Genomic DNA, 20,460 nt, shown 5'->3' with positions numbered 1-20,460 from the left:
GTGAGTGCTGTTCCCATGCCCTCTCCCTTCCATTGGTACCTTCTCTTGTCACCTGGTCAGTTATGCTCATGCTGCAGGTGGGTCTACTTAGAAGCCATCTCCTTCGTGAAGTCTTCTCACACGGCCCATCTCTAGGCTCCTGTGAACTCTGGCTCCCCGTACACTCACCACCCACGTTACAGTACCTGGTCCCATTCCCCTCAGTACACCACAAGCTCAGGAGGACAGAGACTGGGTCCCATCCATCGCTGGTACCATCTCCAGCCCTTAGGACAGAAGACTGTTTTAAGCAAGACTGGATGTACTTGAGACAAATAGGCAGTGTATTGACAGGGTGACTCCTAAGGCAGGAGACAGGAGTCTTGGGTTTTCATCTACCTTGCTTCTGGCTGGCTGTCTGCCTTGGGGGTGGGTGCCATATTGCTTTCCAGTAGGCCGGAAACTGTTTTCCATGTCAGCAGTGGCATGAAATATCCCTTTCATTATAGTAGGTGTGTTTCGTGTGTATTTTTCTCCTGTCATCATCGAATCAAGTGTACAGTTTCCCTATATATTTGTTTCTTGCATGACTTTCCTGTTTGTGTCCTGTGTCCTTTTGTTTATCAGCATCTTGCTGTCTCTTTAATTTGACTGAAATGTTTCTACGTCTTATGTATTAACTGTCTCATAGTTGGTGCTGATATTTTCTTAGTCTGATGTCCTTTTCATTTTGGTTTTATTATGCTTCCTTCTACAGAAGATATTAATGCATATATATTTGAATCTGTCAATCTCCCTTCCTCTGTGATTGCTTCAAGGGCTGAGGAAGTTATCTTGGTGCCATAGATCTGATAAACATTCTGTTCTGTTTTCTGATTATTTCCCTATAACATGACTTTTTATACTTAACTCTTTAATCTGTTTAGAGTACATTTTGGTGGGTGGCTTGCAGTGGGTATCTAGTTAAGTGTTCCTAAATAGGAACAGGATAGCCCTGTTATCCCCATTCTGTTTTTTAAATAATTGGTCTTTGTCTCTTTGTCTCCAAAAGGGAGAGACAAAATAGAATAGTTGTTATGAGGGTGAACTTTGGCAGAGTTAAGATACTGGTCTTGCCATTTTCTAGCTGTGTGACCTTTGTTGCTTCAATTTTACCATTAATTTTCTCCTCTGTAAAGTGGGATAATATCTCCCTCATAAGCTTGAGTGAAATATCGTATGGCAAGGCATGTCACATGGCACCTGACATTGTGAGTGCCCTCTTTCACCATACATTTTCTTTTTTATTTTAATGTTTATTTATTTATTTTTGAGAGAGAGAGAGAGAGAGAGCCCAAGCTGGGGAGGGACAGAGAGAGAGAGGGGGACACAGAATCTGAACCAGGCTCTAGGCTCTGAGCTGTTAGCACAGAGCCCGATGCAGGGCTCGAACTCACAAACCATGAGATCATGACCTGAGCTGAAGTCGGATGCTTAACTGACTAAGCCACCCAAGCATCCCCATCATACATTTTCATACAGAGTTGGGTCTGATTCTGCACTTTCTCTTGTGTTGCACTGATTTAAAGTTCTTCTTTGGCATCATTATCATTCTCCTTTGGTTGTGGCTTCACAGAAAGTTTTAGTCTCTGGCCAAGTGAGGCCCCTATCCATTAGTCTTCATTTAGGAATATTGCTGCAAACTCTCCCTGTTTTTTTCAGTGAATGCTGATTCCTCCTGCCCCCCCCCCCCGCACTGCAGCCCACCTCAGTGATTTATAGACACCCTCCCGCCTCCCATCATTCATGTATACCCCTCCCAGCTGCCTTGCCTTTGCTCACTGTGGTCCGTCTGTCTGACAGGTGTGTGTCAACTGCTCTCACCTGGCCTGTCTCAATCTAGTGCCTTGTCACCCCCACTCCCCCATCATCAGTGCTGGTGCCTGCACTCCCTATGGACCCCAACCATCCCCAGGGATCATTTTTGTGTCTAGTCCTCAGAGCCTGGCCCATGGTCAGGTACATCATAGGTACTCAGATCAGGGATTGGGGAAGGCAGGATAATCCCCATGACCTTCAGCTTTGAGGACAACCGGGCTAACTCTGGCTTCTTTTGGAGGCACAGGCTCAGGGGACCTAGTAACGTAGTGGTTGTAACCCTCAGCACGCTGTTGCCAATAACTGTAGGCCATCTATTAGCTCTGGCCTCAGGTTTCTCCATGGGATAAGGAGAAGGTCTCTGAGGCCCCTGATTTATCTTAAACTGGGTGGCTATAAAGTGATGATGAATTAGAAGAACTCACTGGCATATGCTGTGCCTTGGAGTTTGGGTTGCCCTCTCTTTCTGTTTTCCGGGGAGAAAAGGTCTGTTAGGACACAGGTCCTCCATTGCCCTCCTGGCCTCTGTGCTTCAGGGACCTCAGGAGAACCCAGACTTGGTGTATAAGGGTTCAGTTGTCAAGAGCAGAGGGATGGGGGTGGGAATGCAGCCTTCTAGGGCACCTTGGTGTGCCCTCACGTGGACAGGCTGCCCTCCCAATCTGCCAGCTCCAGTCCTGTTTTATGGGGGAGAAGCCTGAGGCTCTGACAGGTGAGGTCCTTCCCTTGGCCACAGGGCAACTTGGCTGAGTGCAAGCCTGGGAGTGAGTGAACTCAGGGCTGCAGGCTTCCAGAGCTGCACCGCACCAGTGTTCTCAGCTCCCAAGTCCAAAGGCTGGTTTTAAGACGGCCCTTAAAAAATGAAGCAGCAGTGTTTACAAATATCATTTCCTGTGTTATCTGGTACTGACAGAAGGAAGTGAACTTGGTACTTTGTCTGTGTTAGGTTTTGGGGTTAGATGCATAAATGCCAAGTTCAGGTGACCTAGAAAACCTTTCTAGGTCAAATTACTATTTCAAAAGATTTTTTTTTCTTTTCTTCCTTTTTTTTTAACCGTCCCACAATTCGATGCTGTCGTTGAGATATATTTCCCCTCCAACAATGCAAGCCCTTTGTGGCATGATTGAGGGCTTGTTTTGTAGAGCCGGGGAGAAAATATCTCCCAAATCATCTGCTGCTCATTGTCTCAGGCACTTGCTCGCCCCACCCCCCACTCCATGCCCCAGTCCCACCCAACACACGCTCATGTGGCCTCTGGTTAATTGTCTTTGGCAAGGATCAGTTTTGGGACTTGTTCCCAACCGCTCGGAGGAAAGATAATTGTCAAGCACGAATACTGGCAGTACTGGCAACCTGAGGCTCTAGACCGCTGACCGCAACCCAGCCTCTGGGGAGGAGACTGGGATTGGCCAGCTCTGCCCTTGCAGCATAGCAGGGCAATACTACAAAAATGGAGCAGCCTAACTGTTAGAGCATTGGCCCTGGAGGTGGACTTTCTGGGTTTGAGTCCTGATTCTACCACCTACCAGCTATATGGCCTAGGGCAAGCCACTTACCCTCACTGAACCTCAGTCATCTCATCTGTAAAATGGGAGCCTTGAGAAGATGGTGTGAGTCAAAATTTACAAATCAATTAAAGGAGTGCCTGGCTTCTGCAAGCACTGTGTAAATGTTGCACAAATTAGTTAAAATAAATAAGTGCTCTCTTTTTAAAAAATGTTTTTAATGTTTATTTTTGACAGAGAGAGACAGAGCATGAGTGGGGGTGGGGGGGGGTCGCAGAGAGAGAGGGAGACAGGATCTGAAGCAGGCTCCAGGCTCCGAGCTGTCAGCACAGAGCCTGACGTGGGGCTTGAACTTACGGACCGCGAGATCATGACATGAGCCAAAGTGGGACACTCAACCGACTGAGCCACCCAGGTACCCCAATAAATAAACGCTCTTAGTGGTAGCAGACATTATCCTAAGTCACCCATGTCCCTCCTCAACTGAGACACTCATTCTGCTGGCCGTTGAGAGTGGTGGCTGCTGTCGCCTCTCTGGGTACTGCCTTTGTGGAAGGAGGGGGCCTTTCCCAAGCTTCTCCCCCTCCCCTGGGGCAGCCTGAGTCCCGAGGCTGGCTCACCTGGGAATATAGCTTTCCTGTTGAGCTTCCCCAGCTCCAGAGCTCTCCTGTGGACAGGCTGCTGCCTCTGATGTGACTTTATCACAGTTCAACTTGTCCCTTTGCCCAGTCCTGCCTCCCTGCCTTTCCTGTGGTGCCCCCCGGTGAAACTCCTACCTTCACTCTCAAGGTCTATTCCCAGGACCCTGCCCTAAAACCACAGGTAGCCACCAGATGTTGAATGGATCTTGACATCCATTTTAAAACACATTTATGTCACTTGCTTGCATTTCCAGAAGGTCTTTGAGGAACAGCTTTGGGGTTTCTGCACCATCCCTGTCCCCCCACATCTTTGTGTGCACCATTGACCTGCCTTGGCAAACTTCCCCTGCTCTGTAGGGTCCTGGTGGAACGTTTGAAGGTAGGTTGGTGATTTCAGGACCCTCTTCTGGCAGAAGAGGAAGGTCTAACTCCGGGACAAACCACCAAAGTTAAAACCAACCAAACTGTTTAAGGGACCCACAGAGCCTTACCCATTCAAACCCTTTATGTACAAAAAAGGAAAGTGAGGCTCAGAGAGAGGAAGGTATTGTTGGAAGCCACACAGCGAACAGGTGCCTCTCCTTTTCCCCCCAGAGGAGATAGTGCTTTGGGAAAAAGTGGGACAGGCTGGTCTTAGGAGTCAGACATGACATAGTCGAGTATGGTGTTATTGTCCAATAAATGCTTTCATGGTGCCCCAAGCAGAGGGCAGCCAGTCTCTTTGGGGGCTTCCTGGACAGGGCAGCATGGAGTGAGTGGGAGTTAACTGCAAAGAAAGGGAAGGGAAGAGAGGTTTGGGGCTGGGGTGGGGGGAGTGCAGAGCCTGGGTGTGTGTGTGAGAGACCTCCTGGAAAGGCAGAGCAGGGGAGGAGCCCCAATGAGGGCCAGGAGGCCACCAGCAAGGTTGGGTTGGCAGGGGGCAGGTTTTCAAGTGCTTTCAAAGACTTTGCCCTAGTGGGGAGGATGGGACTTTAAGGAGAGGGTCTTGGGCAGAACCAGACAGGGGCCTGATCTTTCCTGACCTACTCTTGTCCCTCACTGCCAGCTCAGGTCGCTGCTCGGGGAATAGTTATAGAAGAAATGAGTGAGCGGATGAGGGAAGGGAAGATTGTGCTGGAGAAAGATGGCTCCACTGCAGCGTGGGCAGGGCCGAGCGGAGGCTTTGAAGACACCAGTTCTGGGTTGGGGAGGGTATGTGGCTCCGAGCTGGGAGTTCAGGTCCCTGTCTTCCCTCCTCCCACCCCAGAGAGGCCCACTGGCGCCAGCTGAGAGGAGACTGTGGGCACACGAGGGGTGCAGGTGGGACCAGCTGAGAACACGCACGCCGGCATCTCCTGCCACAGAAGCCCGGTGGGAGGCCCTCCTAGTCTGAGCCAGATCTGATGGGGTCCTTGCCCTGCCCTTGGACAGCCTTATGTGACCACACCCTGACCCACTTCCCAGCCTGCTCTCTCCAGCCACAGGCAGCGTCTGCAGTCCCCTCGGAAACATTCCCCCTCTCAGCGGCCAAATGAAAATGTTTGTTGAAAACAACATGTGCATAATTAAAGCTTAATGAGCGCTTGTCTGTTTGGAATGTGCAATTAGATTTATAATCGGGGATGGGAGCGAGCTCCAAATGGCTTTAAATGGAGCTGAGAGAGAGGATAATTTTTGCCATAAATCTGCGGTAGCTCGGATGGTGTGTAAGCCACCACCGGCCCACCAGGCAGCCATGCTGTGCCCGCTGGGCTGCCCTGTCCATCCGGCTCTCCTGGCAGCCGCAGCTGGCTGATGGCCTGTGTGGGACTCAGCAGGGGTCTTTGAGGTGGTTCTGCTCGGGCTGGAGCGGGAGCTCCCGTGTGTCTTCCTGCCTGCAGTCTCTGAGCACTGTGATCAGAACCGACTGTGCGGAGAGGAGGGTTGGTGCCGAGTCCAGCTGCCCCGGCCTGTGAGGGCTTGGCCGAGCAAGGAATGCTGCACCCCCACCACGTCACCCCTGGGCCGGGGGGTTGCCCCATGTTTTATTCTCTGCTGTAACCCAGTACCTAGAACTCAAGTAAAATATGAGTGGTGTGCCTCTGTCCCAAACTCTTGCCTTAAGTCACTCTCTGTGGGCCTCAGTTTCCCCATATCTATCACAGAGAATTCAGCTATTGGTGATGTGCACTCTTCTATCCCCAAGGTTCTGGGTCTACAGCAGAGAGTGGCTGCATCTCAAGCAGTGCCGTCCCGCAGAAATGTCATGCAAACCACATTTGTAATTTTAATTCTCTAGTAGCCACATTGAAAAAAGGAAAAACGGGGGACGCCTGGGTGGCTCAGTCAGTTAAGTATCCGGCTTCAGCTCAGGTTACGATCTCATGGTTTGTGAGTTCAAGCCCTGCATCGGACTGTCTACTGTCAGTGTGGAGCCTACTTCAGATCCTCTGTCCCCCTCTCTCTGCCTCTCTCTCTCTCTCTCTCTCAAAAATAAACATATAAAAAAAGTAAAGAGAAACAGGTAAAATCAATTTTAACAATATATTTTAGGTAGCTTCATACATCCAGAGTGTTATCATTTCAGCACGTAATCGATAGAAACATATTGATGAGGCATTTTACATTCTTTTGTTGTTGTTCTAAATCTTTGAGACTGGTGTGTGTTTTACACTAACACACATCTTAATTTGGACTAGCCGTGTTCCAAGTGCTCAGGGGCCAAATGTGGCTGGTGGCCACCATACTGGACAGCACAGGTCTAGATGGAGAATGGCTGGAGCCAGTTGAGAAGGGTCTGCTTCTCCATCTGTAAAATGGGGACACTGACTTCTATCTCCCAGAGGTGGCAGGTGCCAGGTAACCCCACCACGGGAGTTGTAGTGATCACTGTCTTTTTATGCTACCTCTCAATGTATATTAAGACTGAACCAGGAAGCACCATCCACACCAACTCTTGTCAGCAGTGGGGAGGAGGGGCCTGCAGTAGCCACAGCTCTGGGCTTGCTCACAAGCCTGCTCCCAGCCCCACTGGGCATTGTTTCCCCTCACTGGTAGATGAGGCCCCAGGCCCAGAGTTGTGCTCTGGTTCACACAGCTGGGAAACGGTGGGGCTGGGAAGCCAATATAGGCTTTTAGGGGATCAGCAGCCTGGACTACAGACTCAGCTCTGCCATATCCTGGCCGTGTGGCCTTGGGCAGATCCCCTAACCTCTCAGCTAGTCATAGTGCTGGATTTCTCTGGGCAGAATAGGAATGTGCACTATGCCCAGCAATGTAGGTACACCAGTAAGGAGAAAAACTTTGTTTGGAGAGAAATGATACTTGATATTTAGAAACAAAGCATGAAAGTCATCATCATGGAAAAGAATCAGCTCTCAGACTGTCTTAGAGATTTTAGTTTACAAATTTTATTTCAAATTATGTATGGCAGGTAGAGGCATTAGGGGGCTTTCCCATGTTTAAGACCTCAGAGATTTGCATGTAGCCCCATTGTTTCCTCACCTATGGAATAGAGGTAGTTACAACGACCTCCCAGGGTTGTTCTGAGGATTAAATATAAGTAATAGCTGACAATTACTGAGTTCTTTCTGTGTACCGGGCAATGTTCTGAGTACTTTTGTATATTGACTTATTCAATCAAAATGATAGTCATACCCATTTTCCAGATGAGGAAACTGAGACACAGTAACTTAGTTAAAAAGTCACACAGCTTGAAGAGCAAGGCTGAGATTTGGACCTGGGCAGCCCGGCACCAGGGCCCATGTTTGTAACCACAACACTATCATGCTTCTCTAAGTGCATTTGCGCCTGAGGCTCTATCGCTGGCCCCCTTCCATCTGCCCTGTGCCTCTCTGCCCCTCCCTCCTGTCTCCCTGGTCCTGATGTGCATCTCTCTGTGATTCTGCCACGTAAAACCGCACTCTCGGCAGGCCCAGGGTGCAGCTGCCACATTCGCTGCCTCTAGCTTTTGAGCCGTGTTTTATCTGTGTAGAAGGAGTGTTCTCACGGCCCGACGTGGGGGCAGGCAGGTGCAGTATAAGCTGCTTTGATTGTTTCCTCTTTAGATCTCTGTGAGGTGCATCTCTCCCTGTCTGCTACGGGCTGTGCTGGGGGCTGTGCATCCTTGGTCTTTGATCTGTGTCTCTGTGTGGGAGTGGGGAGCAGGGGGAAGAGCTTCTATAGAACAACTGTTGCTTTGGTACCTGGAGTCAAGGCCAGGTTCCTAACTGGCTGGGTGGGTTTGGGCAAGCTCTCCAGCCACCCTGAGCCCTGCCTTGGTCATCTCTACGACAGGGCTGGTCGTGCAGCCCTGGCATTTCTGGGAGGGTTCCAGCGATGACCAGGCACAGCTCTCAAATGAGGTCTGGTAGGTGCTCACAGGCCTGAGCTCGCAGCAGCCTCGGATGCCGTGTTCCCTGCTCTTTGCCTCGCCAGCTCCTGTGTGTCATCTGTCATGGAGCTTCCAAGTTACCTTTTCAGGACACCTCTCTTGAGAGGCCTTCTTCCTTGCTTCCACTCCCCTGTGATAACCTTATCCTGCCATTGTCACATTCATCAAAGAAGAAGCCATTACTTGATATCTGGAGTGCTGAAAACTCATTGCCGTACTTTGCAATGTTAGTCTCTCTAAATCAAGCATGAGCTGAGCTTTGTAGGGCTCCGGGGAAGCACAGAGTCCTAGAGTAGAGGGACTTTCATAAGCAGGAGGTTCTGGGACTAGCTGAGCCCCAGAGGTGGACCTGTGGCTATTGGAGTAAGACTGGCATTGATTGCTTGACTTTCAGAGGCTGGGTGAATGAGAAGCTGTCACTGACCAATTGGGACAGGCTTCAAACAAGTTTGTATATTTACTTATTCCCATCTTAGGACCAGAACTGCGTGTCTTTCTCACATTTGGAGAGTGGGAACATTTTATTCTTTGAAACTTCTCCATAGAACTGGGGACTCCTTGAGGGCAGGGACTGTGTCAGAATCATTACCGGGTGCCTTGTGTGTCACTACTATGTTGGGCACATAGTATACACTCTCTAGACGTTGTTCAATAAACAGCAGTTGCCCCCTCTGTAACCTCAGAATCCCTTTGCTTTTACATTTCTGTGCCTTGTGACAAGTTTATTTATTGTAAATACTCAGTGGTTGGGAGTTTATTACTTGGTACATTCTGGGTGCTTAATATATGATATACAAGGGCATGGACTGATTTCATTTTGCTTCTGCATATTTAAATTAGATCCTAGACCCAGGACAGAGAGTAAGAGTGAATGAGGGGAAGACATGGGAGGGTGGGGTCGAGGTGAATGAGTTGACCTTGAACAAGATGGAGATACTTCACCTTTTCAGACAGAAAGGAAGGAGGTCAGGATGGGTGAGCTGTCAACAGTGTCGGGGAGGGGAGAGATTTGAAGGGGTAGCTAACAGCCTCAGTGACATAAGAGACATGGTCCTGTACTAGATGGAGGGGGTTGTGGCTGACATAGGGATAGGAGTTTAACACATAATAGCAATGATAGTTTAAATCCAAGGTCACACACAACTGGTTACTGGTGGAAGTAAAACTCCAATTCAGGAATCCATGCTGTTGCCCAGTGTACCACACTACATGTAGAAGTTGAATTAAGACCAGAGCAACTTGGGACGGAGGCTTTATGGTTGGGCCCAAGAATGCAAGTCTACAGAAGCAAGCAAGACCACTAAGGGTGGAGCGCACAGCCAGAAACAAAAGACCTAGGGAGAGTTGGATTTCAGTGGGTAGAGAAGGGGAGGAGGGGGATGCTCCACACTGTCTATGGGACAATATGTGTAAAGTCAGAGGCTCTGGAGGTTCCTGCAACCTTTAGGGAACACTGTGGGAGCTGAGGCTCAGGGGCAGTTGTCATGGAGGGTCTTGTGTGGCACAGCTAATGATGTGGTGTCACTGCAGGGTTTTGATCTGAGCACTGAAGTGATCACTAGTGATAGCCAGGGTGGAGGGTGGATTGGGAGTGGGGGTGGCTGAGCACAAAGACACTGTGGGTGTTTGGATTAGGGGGACATAGGAGTGACAGGGTCCAGAGTCATCCTGGAGGTACTGCCTGTGTCCTATGCAGAGGGTGACATCTTCTCTCATGGTGGCAGACCACTTGGAGAAAGAGCAGGTTCATGCCCATGTCATGAGTTCAGTGTGGGGTGTGTGGAATTTGAGATGCTCATGGACCAGATGTCCAGAGGGAGACTGTATGTCAGAATCTGGAGGTAACTTGGCTGAAGGTAAGCATTTGAGAGTCAGTGCTGTGTTATAACCCTAAGAAGCCATGACATTGTCCAGAGAAAGTGTGGCTCCAGTGAGAAGGAAATACCAGATACAGTTATCCACCCACGTATCCATCTCACTCACCCATTCAACCCATTCCATCAAACCGGGCATCCCACCCATCTCTCTGTCTCACCCACCATTCCAAGCATCTTCTCATACACCTACCTCTTCATTCTCACCCCAGCATCCCATCTCATCACAAATTCCATGCATCCATCCATCCTTCCTACCCTCCCGCATGTCCTGTCTTCTAAATCTGCTATCCAGTCACTGAGTCATCTGTTTATCCACCTACTGGCCCATCGATTCCATTCATTCCTCCAAACCACTTATTTTCTCTACGCACCTGTCATCCACCCATCCATCAATCCCTCCCTCCCACCGACCCACCTATATACCTACCCACCATCCATCCACTCATTTTACCCATTACAACTATTTCCTTCTTTATGCACTATGTCAACCACCAGCCACACGTGACTTTTGAACACTTGAAGTGTGACTAAGTCTAAACTGAGAGGTGCTATAATGTAAAATACACACCAGATTTCAAAGACAGTACCAAAAAAAAAAAAAAGACTGTACACCATCTCATTCACAATTTTTATGTTGATCACACGTTGTAATCATAGTATGGTAAAAATATTGGGTTAAATAAACATGTCATTAAAATTAATTTCCCTTGCTTGTATTTGCTTTTTTAACTGTGACCGCTAGAAAATTTAAAATGATATAATGTAACTTGCATTTGTGACTTGCATTATATTCCTATTAGACTGTGCTGATCTATACTATCTATCAGCCATCCATCCATCCATCCATCCATCCATCCATCCATCCATCCATCTTATCCTTCACTCCCTCACTTCTCCCATCCATTTATCCATCCAGTTATCTCATTTGTCCATCCCACAGGTATTTAATTTACAGCTAATATGAATCAATGACTCTGTGGGTCATAGGAATGAGGAAACTGAGGCACAGAGCAGCTAGGGCGCTTGCTCAGGGTAGTGCTGATGGAGCTGGCATCATCTGACTCTAAGATCAGGGCTCCCAACTTTCACCTTGGCTGCCTATTTGCTAAGTGTCCTTAAAGATAAAAATGGGATCTAGGTTGGGAGAGCTGTTGAATAGGAGCCCAGGAACCCCTCTTGCCCAGGGACCACATGGCGTGGGGGGAGATACAGACTCTTTAGAAGCCTCTGTGAGCAGAGTCCCTGGTGGCCGTCATGAAAGGGTTATCCCCACACATTCGATATTTGCAAAAATGTGGGTCCTTTCAGATTCCAAAACTCATTTCCATGACAAAACTCTTGGGAAGAGAAGATGAAGGTCTGGCTTTTACAGAACAATCTTCCAGCTGTAATGAGGACTGAAGATGGCGATGGGAAAAGGAATTATAATTAGAATATGAAATGGGGAAAATTAATCTATTCCAGTCAGTGGTGAGAGGATGTTCTCCTGGCGTTTCGTGGAAATTCTTAGGCCCTTGTTTCCCCTGCATTCCCCCACTCCCCGATTTTAAAGCATACAGAAGGCTGTGTGGTGTGAAAAAAATATTTTTGGCTGAGGGACTGATAGACTGTGAAATATGCACAGAATTTAAGTTCTTGTGTATCTTTGCTTTGTGTATGTGTCTACATGCTTATGCCTTATATGTTTGTGTGCACATTTATGGAGTTCTATTTATACAGCTGCAGGTGAATGTATATTTATATACATCTGGGCAACGTTTCTTGTCCGTGTGTGCATCCTGTGGGCATTGTGGTTCAGTCATGTAAAGAGTCTCATGCTTGTGCCGTAGACGCCTTTGTGTTGGTTTGTGTTATCCATGGATGTGGTACGTGTGTGACCAAATGCATTCTTGAATGCTGTGTTGTGTGTGACATGGTTCCCCCACTGGTTTGTGGTGTGTATGTGGTCACCATGCTTGGGCACGCTGCGTCCATTGTGTTCACTTGTGTCCACATACACACTCAGCATTTGCTGTGTGGTGGCTGTCGATATGGGCATTCATGATCTTGTGCACACAGAGGAGGAAGTAGCCCTGCTTTGCCCTTTGACTTCTCCCCTTGGCTTCTTTCCCCCAGAAAGCAACCTCCCCAAAAGGGCTGAGGAGGTAAGCCCCAGGCCATAGGACCTTGAGGGTCAAGCCAGAGGAAGCCTGGGACCCTCGGGATCATCCTCTCTCCTTCCTCCTCCTTGCAAGAAGTCTGGCATGGTAGAACACTGGAAGGCCGGGGGGGGGGGGCCTTCCACCCCCACCTCGGGTTCTTGGCTGCTCAGTAGCCAGGTCCCAAGCGCAGTGTGCTCCCAGTGCACCCTGCAAGACACCTGGCAGTAACCAGAGGCTGACCCAGGCCCTGCCTTGGGAACCTCTGCCAACTTCTCAGGTCCCTTGAAAGCAAGAAGCAAGCTTTACTTTGGTGTGGGGCAGCTCTTTCTTGGGTGAATAAACGAGTGAATGAATAACCCCCTAGAGGCAGGCTCTGGTGACCTGATGTGGTCCACGGGCCAACCCCCTTGCATCCTCCAGCATACACACATCAAAACCCAGGGTTTTCTCTCCTCATGTCCCCAGAGCCATTCCCCACGGCTCACTGCAGATAATGCCTCCCTCCCTGAACCACTAACACATACTTATTGTGTGCCACCTAGTAGGTGCCAGGCCCAGGCTAATGATTGGTTCCATAGTAGGGTGCAGCAAAGCCTTGATCCCCCCTCTTGAGGAGCTTCCAGCCTAGTGGGAGAAACCAAACCAAAGAAGCAGACAAGAAGCTGTGAAGAAGCTGTCAAGAAGCTGTGAAGCCCAGCTTGTCACTAAGTGTGCAATTTTGAGGCAGCTGCTAATCCTTCCAACCTGTTTCCTTGGTTTTAAACAGGGAAAATAATACCTGCTTTCACTGGGTTGTTCTGAGGATGGAATAAGATCTTTTATGGAAAGTATTTTGCTCAGTGCCAAGCATATTCATTCATTAACCAAATATTTGTTGAGCGCCTGTTGTGTGCATTGGGGAGAGCAGACGGGTTCCTCCTTTTGCGGTGATTCCGTTGTAGTCAGCAGTTAATAACTGGGCTGTTTCTCGGGCTTTGGGGGGACAGCTTTCCCTTGCTTCTTTGATACATGTTCCTGTATTTTTAACCTCTGCCATACTGTTTGATTACTGTTGCTTTATAAATGTTTCAGATATCTGATTAAACTCTAGTCCCCCTCCATTTCTAGTCATTCTTTCTTTTAGGACATACTTACAAATTACGTGTGGTTTTTAAAAACGTTCTACTTTTATCAAAGTAACAAATGGCCATGGTGACACATCAGAAAGTACCCAAGAGCTTAGTCCCTTCTGATGCCAGCCTGTTCCAGGTGCTTGGGGTTTGGAGATGACCGGACACAGTCCTAGCCTCCATGCTGCTCCCACTCTGGGGCGGAAGACAGATGTGGAGACAATCTGTATTGTAAGAGAGACAGCCAGAGGAGGCGAGAGCATGGCAGGCCTCCTGAGGAGGTGATTTCTGAGCAGGGCCTTGAAGTGTGAGCTCAAGGTGCAATGTGGTGGATGGAGCCCTGCATTTGGGGCTCTAGGGATGCTGCAGCCTTTTCTTCTGTTAATCCTGCAGTCACTGAGGGACTCTGCCCATCCCTATGCCGGGAAGACATTTGGGAATAGTCATTAATCCTACTGCCTCGATGGGGAGACTGCACTAGGAAAAGACAATATGAATGGTGCAGTGGTTGTTTCATTCATTCATTCATTCATTCATTCATTCATTCAACAAGCAATAATTGACTTTCTGCTTTGTGCCAGGCACTATTCTAGGTGCTTAGGAGGTAGCAAGACTAAGATCCCTGACCTTTGAGAGCCTCAGTTTTAATAGGGGGAATCTACTATAAGCCACGAGCATGGTAAATAAGTAAATGATATAGAACGCTAGAAAGTAAAAGGGTCTATGGAGCAAAGAATGAGGTAGAGCAGGGCAAGGGAATCGGGAAGGATAGTGCTGGTGGGCTCGCAGGACCCACACAGGTAGGAGACTGGCATCAGAGCCAGTTGTTGAGGAAAGCCTCTCTGAGTGACAAGGGTCCAGACGTCTTGTGCGCGATTGTGGGAGGGTCGATTTTTACAGTCTCCATGAAGGTGCTTGGCGATGCCTATCAAAATTACAAATGCACACACAGTTGGACCTGTTATTATTATTCAAACTAATCCTACAGATAAACTCACACCCATGCGAAATGATTCGTGAGCGCACTGCTGGAATAGGGAAAGACTAGAAACAGCTCAATTGCCCGTGAGCTCACCTAGTTAAATATATCTGTTACATCCCTACTATGGAATACTAGGTACCGGAAGACAGAATTATGTTCTGATATAAACGAGTTCCCAAGATGTGTTGCTAGGATAAAAATGAGGTGCAAAACAGTGTGTATAGTATGTTGCCATTTATGTGAAAGAAACTGCTCTAACATGTATATATGTGGACCATCTCTGAAAGGATATAAAGGAAGCTTGTAGGTACAGTGGTAGCCTCTGGAGAGGAGCGTTGGATGGCTGGGAGGTGGGGTGGGAAGCAGACTTTTCACTCTGTTGCTTTTTGTGCTTTGGAAATTTTGAACCATGTGAATATAACCTAATAAAACAATTAAATTTTCAATTAAAATAAAATGGCCAGCTGCCATTGGGGCCCCACCCAGAACACAGGATCCCTTTACTAGCCTGCACAGCAATCTCCCATCTGCCGGGAACACTGGCTGCAAATGGCTCACAGCTGGCACAATTCTCTGGGGAACTGTCCTTGGCCAAATGGGGGCTGCCCTGTTCAGAAGATTATGCCTTCCCCTGTCCCCTAAGGGCAGCCCACAGCCAGTGACTGACTTAACTCCGTGGTGCAATTCATGCCCCACAGCCCGCCCTGGGATCAGGCTACAGCAGGCCTCCAGCTGAGATTGTATCTTTGCTTAGCTACTTCCACTGCCCTGTCCTGCTTCCTTCCCTCCCTCATAGTTTCCTAAAGAGCACTTCTCAAAAATCACATGCATTTGAATCCTGGTCTTAGGCTCTAAATTTAGGGAACCTGATCCAAGACACCTATCTCAATGGAAGAGAACTTACTGGAAATGAGCTAAGTGCTCCACATGTTTCCGTGAAGCACCCCATGGAGAGGAGACTACTGTCATTATCCTCATTAAACAGATGAGGGGCCTCAGAAGTTCAGACCCCTACTCAAGATCACGCATCAGGGGAAACAGCCAGTGGCCCCAAAGCCCACACTTCTCCCACTATATCTTCCTCCTACTGCAGGGAGATCTTCCTGAATCCAGAGTTGGCAGCTTCTCAGAACACAGGATTGCAGTTTCTATGTGTGGTCTCTACCACAGTCCTCTCTGCCTGTGAACACGGGTGGCCTGAAGGGCAAATGTGAGGGGGGCAAAGCTTCTTAGGATGGTAAGACCTGGAGGGCATGTCTGGGGGAAGTGTCATGACCCCCAGGGCTCTGAAGACCTCAGCCTCTCTCCATCATGTGGAATTCTAGCTCTAGCTGATAGTCTGATGTCATTTTGACCAAGAGAGATATTTGCATACTTCGAGGGAAGGGGAGCTCAGTATCTGACAAGGAACAGCGGCTGCATCTATGGACAGGGCAGAAGGGTTTTCCTCTCTTCATCCTAACTGTGATTAATGGTGCTAATCCAAGCCCACAGGGGCCACAGGACAGGGGCTGCTCGTTTCACCCCAGAGGGAATCCTGCTGAAATGGGATTTGAGCATCTTGGGCTGGAACTTTGCTTCTCTAGGCCCCACAGACAGACCTTGCCCCTCAGTGTGTTCAGTCCCCTGACCTACTTGGGCTTCTCCAGGGGCCTTCTTGAAAACTTTACTCAGACCCGCTTCTCTCTCTTTCTCTGTTCCAGTTTGATGGTGACAGTGCCTACGTGGGGATGAGTGACGGGAACCCAGAGCTGCTATCGACCAGCCAGGTGGGTGCTCCACCCTCCCTGTGTGGGGGTCCAGCCTGGAGCTGGCTGGAGCTCAGCTGCTCCAGGGTGGGGCTGGGATGGTGCAGAGCAGCGGGGCATAGCCCACTACTGTCCTCTCTTACAATGATTAATATCAAGAGTCCCCTTAAAAGGGACAGTCCAACTGGGACTAGAGTATTTTCTATAGATCACTGACCTGGCTACTGTTGGCTTAAAGTGAGCACCTTTGAAAACTTGGTAAAACTCAAAAGGTGTGACCCACATTCCCGGTTCACAGAGGAGAAATTTTCAGCTGTAGTGAGGCCTCTTGCTGCGACGCAGCACCCATGGGACATACACTGGCACAGAGGCACACACACCCATGAAAAGGCACACAGAGTTCTCCTGCCCACCTAGAGTTGTCTAGTGCCACTGGGGGGCGGATCGCGGGGTGTGGTACACAGGGAGGAGAGCAGAGACTTCCTCTGCAGTCCTCCCTGCTCTTGAAGGAAACGGAGTCATCCTTAGGCAAGGCTGTCCTGGTCCCTAGCCCTCTGGGAGTCCCAGATGCCAGCTAGAATATGAATTTCCACTGAGTCTGGTCTCCAGAAGTTAAATTTTCTTTCATCTGGGAGCATCCTCACTGCAGCCTGGAATGCTGGGGAGGTTCTAACTGCAGGCTGAGATGCTGGGGAGGGTCCTCACTGCACACTGGGATACAGGGAGGGTCCTCACTACAGATTGGAATGTTGGGGGGGTGGTCCTCACTGTAGACTGGGATGCGAGGGAGGGTCCTCACTGGAGGCTGGGATGTTGGGGAGGGTCCTCACTGTAGGCTGGAGTACAGGGTAGGGTCCTCACTACAGATTAGAATGTTATGGGGGGGCTCCTCATTGTAAACTGGGATGCTAGGGTGGGTCCTCATTGCAGGCTGGGATACCAGGCAGGGTATTCACAGATTGGGATGCTGGGGAGGATCCTCAGTACAGGCTGGGATGCTGGGGAGGGTCTTCATTGCAGAGTGGGATGCTGGGGTGTGTCCCCACTGCAGACTGGGATTCAGGGGAGGGTCCTCACTACAGACTGGGATAAGGGGAGGGTCTCACTGCAGATTGTAATGTTGGGGGGTTCTCATTGTAGACTGGGATGCTAGGGAGGGTCCTCACTGCAGGCTGGGACACCAGGCAGGGTATTCACTGCAAGATTGGATGCTGGGGAGGTCCTCACTGCAGGCTGGGATGCTGGGGAGGGTCCTCACTGCAGACTGGGATGCTGGGGAGGTCCTCACTGCAGACTGTGGCAACCTGAAGGATGGTTCCTTAAGGCAGTGGTGCCTGCAGTGTGGCAGCAGCTCAGGGTGCAGAGGAACTTGGCAAGCTGAAGGACAAGCCTGTCCCTGGAGCTGACCTCCATCCTCTGTGCAGCAGTGATTGTTGTGGCTGTCCAAATTGGGTGGCTGGGCCCACATTTTCTAGCTGGGGAGCCAGAATGCTATTAGTTCACAAACATTTATGTGCTCTCCTATGTGACAGGCCCAGTGGCAGACTCACATGAGTAAGGCATTGACCTGTTGCCCTTAGGGGCGCACTGCCAGTCAGGGAAGATACTCTCAGCTCCGCTGCAGGGTGCTGCAACCCCCTCCCCTGCCATGGCAGGTGTGCGTGCTGGGGCCACCGTGCCATGCCCCTTCTTTGGCCTGTGAGCACATGAGCATCACAGTGCTGCTGCAGAGCTTTTATATTGCACTGACTCGTGCCAACCTAAAAGACACTCTGCTGGGCAAGACTCCAGGTCCTGGAAATGCTCATTTTGGAAGAGACCACTGAAGTCATTTAATTGTCCATAATCAGCTTGGAAACATGGTTGTCTCAAAAGAGCAGAGCTTCCTCCTGAACATCTTATCTGAGCCCTTTCACAGTGTTTCAGGTGCATCTTGCTAACACGCTGAGCCCTGGCTCTCAGAGCCATAGCATGGTGGGATCGGTGTGGCTCAAACCCTGATGGAGAGTGTTGGCTCTATACCCCCCGTGAGAACGGAAGGTGGGGCTCCGTGTCTGCTCCAGGCTTGGGCAGGGGAGTGCAGTCCTTTGGAGAGGAGACGCAGGGCAAATTAGTGCCCCAACAAGCTGTTAACAGCTGCACCCTCACCTGCCTACCCAGCATCTCATGGTTGCAAAGCCTTTTCCTTAGTTATTTCACAACAGTCTTGAGAACTACTAGGTTGCCATTAATCCCATTTTATAGATGAGGAAGCTGAGCCTCAGGATATTGACTGGCTCATCCAGGGAGTGGGACAGCTGGGGCTCAAAGCTCCACACATCACTTTGCTGTGTCTGTGGAACACTCTGTTCCCACTCAACGCCTGCCACCAACTTGCTTCAGCCTAAATGTCACTTTCTCGGAAAGCTGTTGGTGACCCTGAAATCCAGATTAGGTCCCATCCCCTTGATTCTCTCTCGTGGCACCATGTGCTGTTAATTCATAGCATTTGTCATTGTTTATGATGGCCTGCTTATCTTATCTGTGTGACGACTTGGTAAATATCTGATTTTCACATTAGACTGTGCCCTCCATGAGGGCAGGATCCAGTCTGTCATTCACTGTTGTGTCCCTCAATGTGTTACAAAGCCTGGCACGTAGAAGGCACTCAGGAAAGGTTTGCGTAATGGGTAAATATGGCCCCTTCTCTTTTCTGGACTTAAATTTCCCTGACAGTGAAATGAGGTAGTTGGATTCCCCAAGGATCCCTTTAAGTCTCGTGTGCTGTCACTCAGAGTCTCCTTAACTTAGCACTTTATAAAGAAAACATCAGGATTCCCCGTGATTAACTAAGTACCCCTGGTGCCATGAGCCAACCTGGATGTGAACAGATTAGCAATTATAGTCTAGACTCTTACACTGTGCCAGTTGGCTTTTGCTGCATAAGAAACATGTCAAAACTGGGGTGCCTCCAGTTGAGCGTCCGACTTTGACTCAGGTCATGATCTCTCAGTTCGTGGATTCAAGCCCCACGCCAGGCTCCGTGCTGACAGCTCAGAGCCTGGAGTCTGCTTCAGATTCTGTTTCCCTCTCTCTCTGCCCCTCCCCTGCTCATGTTCTATCTGTCTCTCTCTTTCTCTCTCAAAAATAAATAAACATTAAAAAAATTAAAAAAAAAAAGCATGTCAAAACTCAGCATCTTAAAATAACAAACATTTGTCTAGCTCATAGTTCCAGGGGTTGGCAGATGGTTGGGTTCAGCTGGATGGCTCTTCCGGTCATGGCTAGGACCCATGTAAGTGGCAGCTGTAAGCTGCCAGGTCAGCTGTGGGCTGGTTGGTATGGAGACTCACTTCTCTTCCACACCCCCTGGCAGGCTAGCCTGAGGTTGTTCATGTGGTTGGAGAAGGGTTCCCAGAGCAGCAAGAGCAGAAGCTGCCAGACCTTTTGAGGTCTAGGCTTGGAACTGGTAGCACATGACTACTTCTATCTAGCGCGTTCTATTGGTCAAAGCAAGTCAGAAAGCCAGTCTAGACTCAAGGAATGGTGAAATAGATCCCATCTGTTTGATGGGAGGCGCTGAAAAGTATCATGGTCTTTTAACAAACTACCACCTACAAGGAACATGGTATGTCGTTCGTGCTGATTTTACTGGAGAACAGCAGGCCCCTTCAGGACATGCAGCCCGCAGTGTCTTGGTGGGGCTCCAGGACCCCTACTTCTTAATTTTTTCATCCAGTCTTTTCCCTGGAGTGCTTTCCTGAACCCACACACTCTCATATATACATGAACACCCTGTCATGGTGTGGTACTCACCAACGGCAGGAATTATATGGTCCTAGTCATGGGGGGACTGACATAAACATGTGGGCAAAATGAGAGTCTCCTCGCCAATAGCGGATTCAGAGTACCAACACTCTAAATGGCATAAAATGCATTTTATAAATACAGTTAAATGTAAGTTTCACCTATTCAGCAAATGTTTATTGGGCACTTATGTGCAAAGCTCTGGATATAGGCAGGAAGCCATTTCTGGGAGACGTTTGCTTTCTGAGCAAACGTACAATTTCGTCATGTTAAAAAACCTGCTCTTTAATGTAACCTTTTCCTGAAACACCATCTTCTTTATTTAGAAACTTGATTGGAGACACAGGTTCCTATGGGGTATATATCAGCCAGCTGTGCCCCCTTTAAAAATTTTCAAACCAGCTCTTAGGGACTCGAAGTTTCTTTTGCAAATGGATCCTTTGTTGTTTGGTTTTTGCAAGTTTCCACAAAACTCCTGCCTGG

At 49.0% G+C, this 20,460-nt stretch overlaps 1 protein-coding gene across 9 annotated transcripts in view; it reads left to right on the top strand.

Annotated features, from left to right (window-relative positions):
• TOX2 (TOX high mobility group box family member 2) overlaps nt 1-20,460 on the top strand; it is a 135,468-nt gene that overhangs the window by 35,101 nt on the left and 79,907 nt on the right. For 7 of the 9 annotated variants that reach the window (XM_019458430.2, XM_019458436.2, XM_019458429.2 and 4 more), the window contains exon 2: nt 16,147-16,212. The exons of 1 other annotated variant lie outside the window; for it this stretch is intronic. In XM_019458430.2, the coding sequence (XP_019313975.1) occupies nt 16,147-16,212 (66 nt within the window). Of the gene's footprint in view, nt 1-15,565; nt 15,681-16,146; nt 16,213-20,460 lie in introns of those variants that run through there. One more of the 9 variants, XM_019458433.2, reaches the window with a different exon arrangement.

Source organism: Panthera pardus, unplaced genomic scaffold, assembly GCF_024362965.1.
Source record: "Panthera pardus isolate Hobbes unplaced genomic scaffold, ASM2436296v1 HiC_scaffold_25, whole genome shotgun sequence".
Lineage (NCBI taxonomy): Eukaryota > Metazoa > Chordata > Mammalia > Carnivora > Felidae > Panthera > Panthera pardus.
The sequence above is the reverse complement of the archived record's forward strand: the minus strand, read 5'-3'. Positions and strand labels throughout refer to the sequence as shown.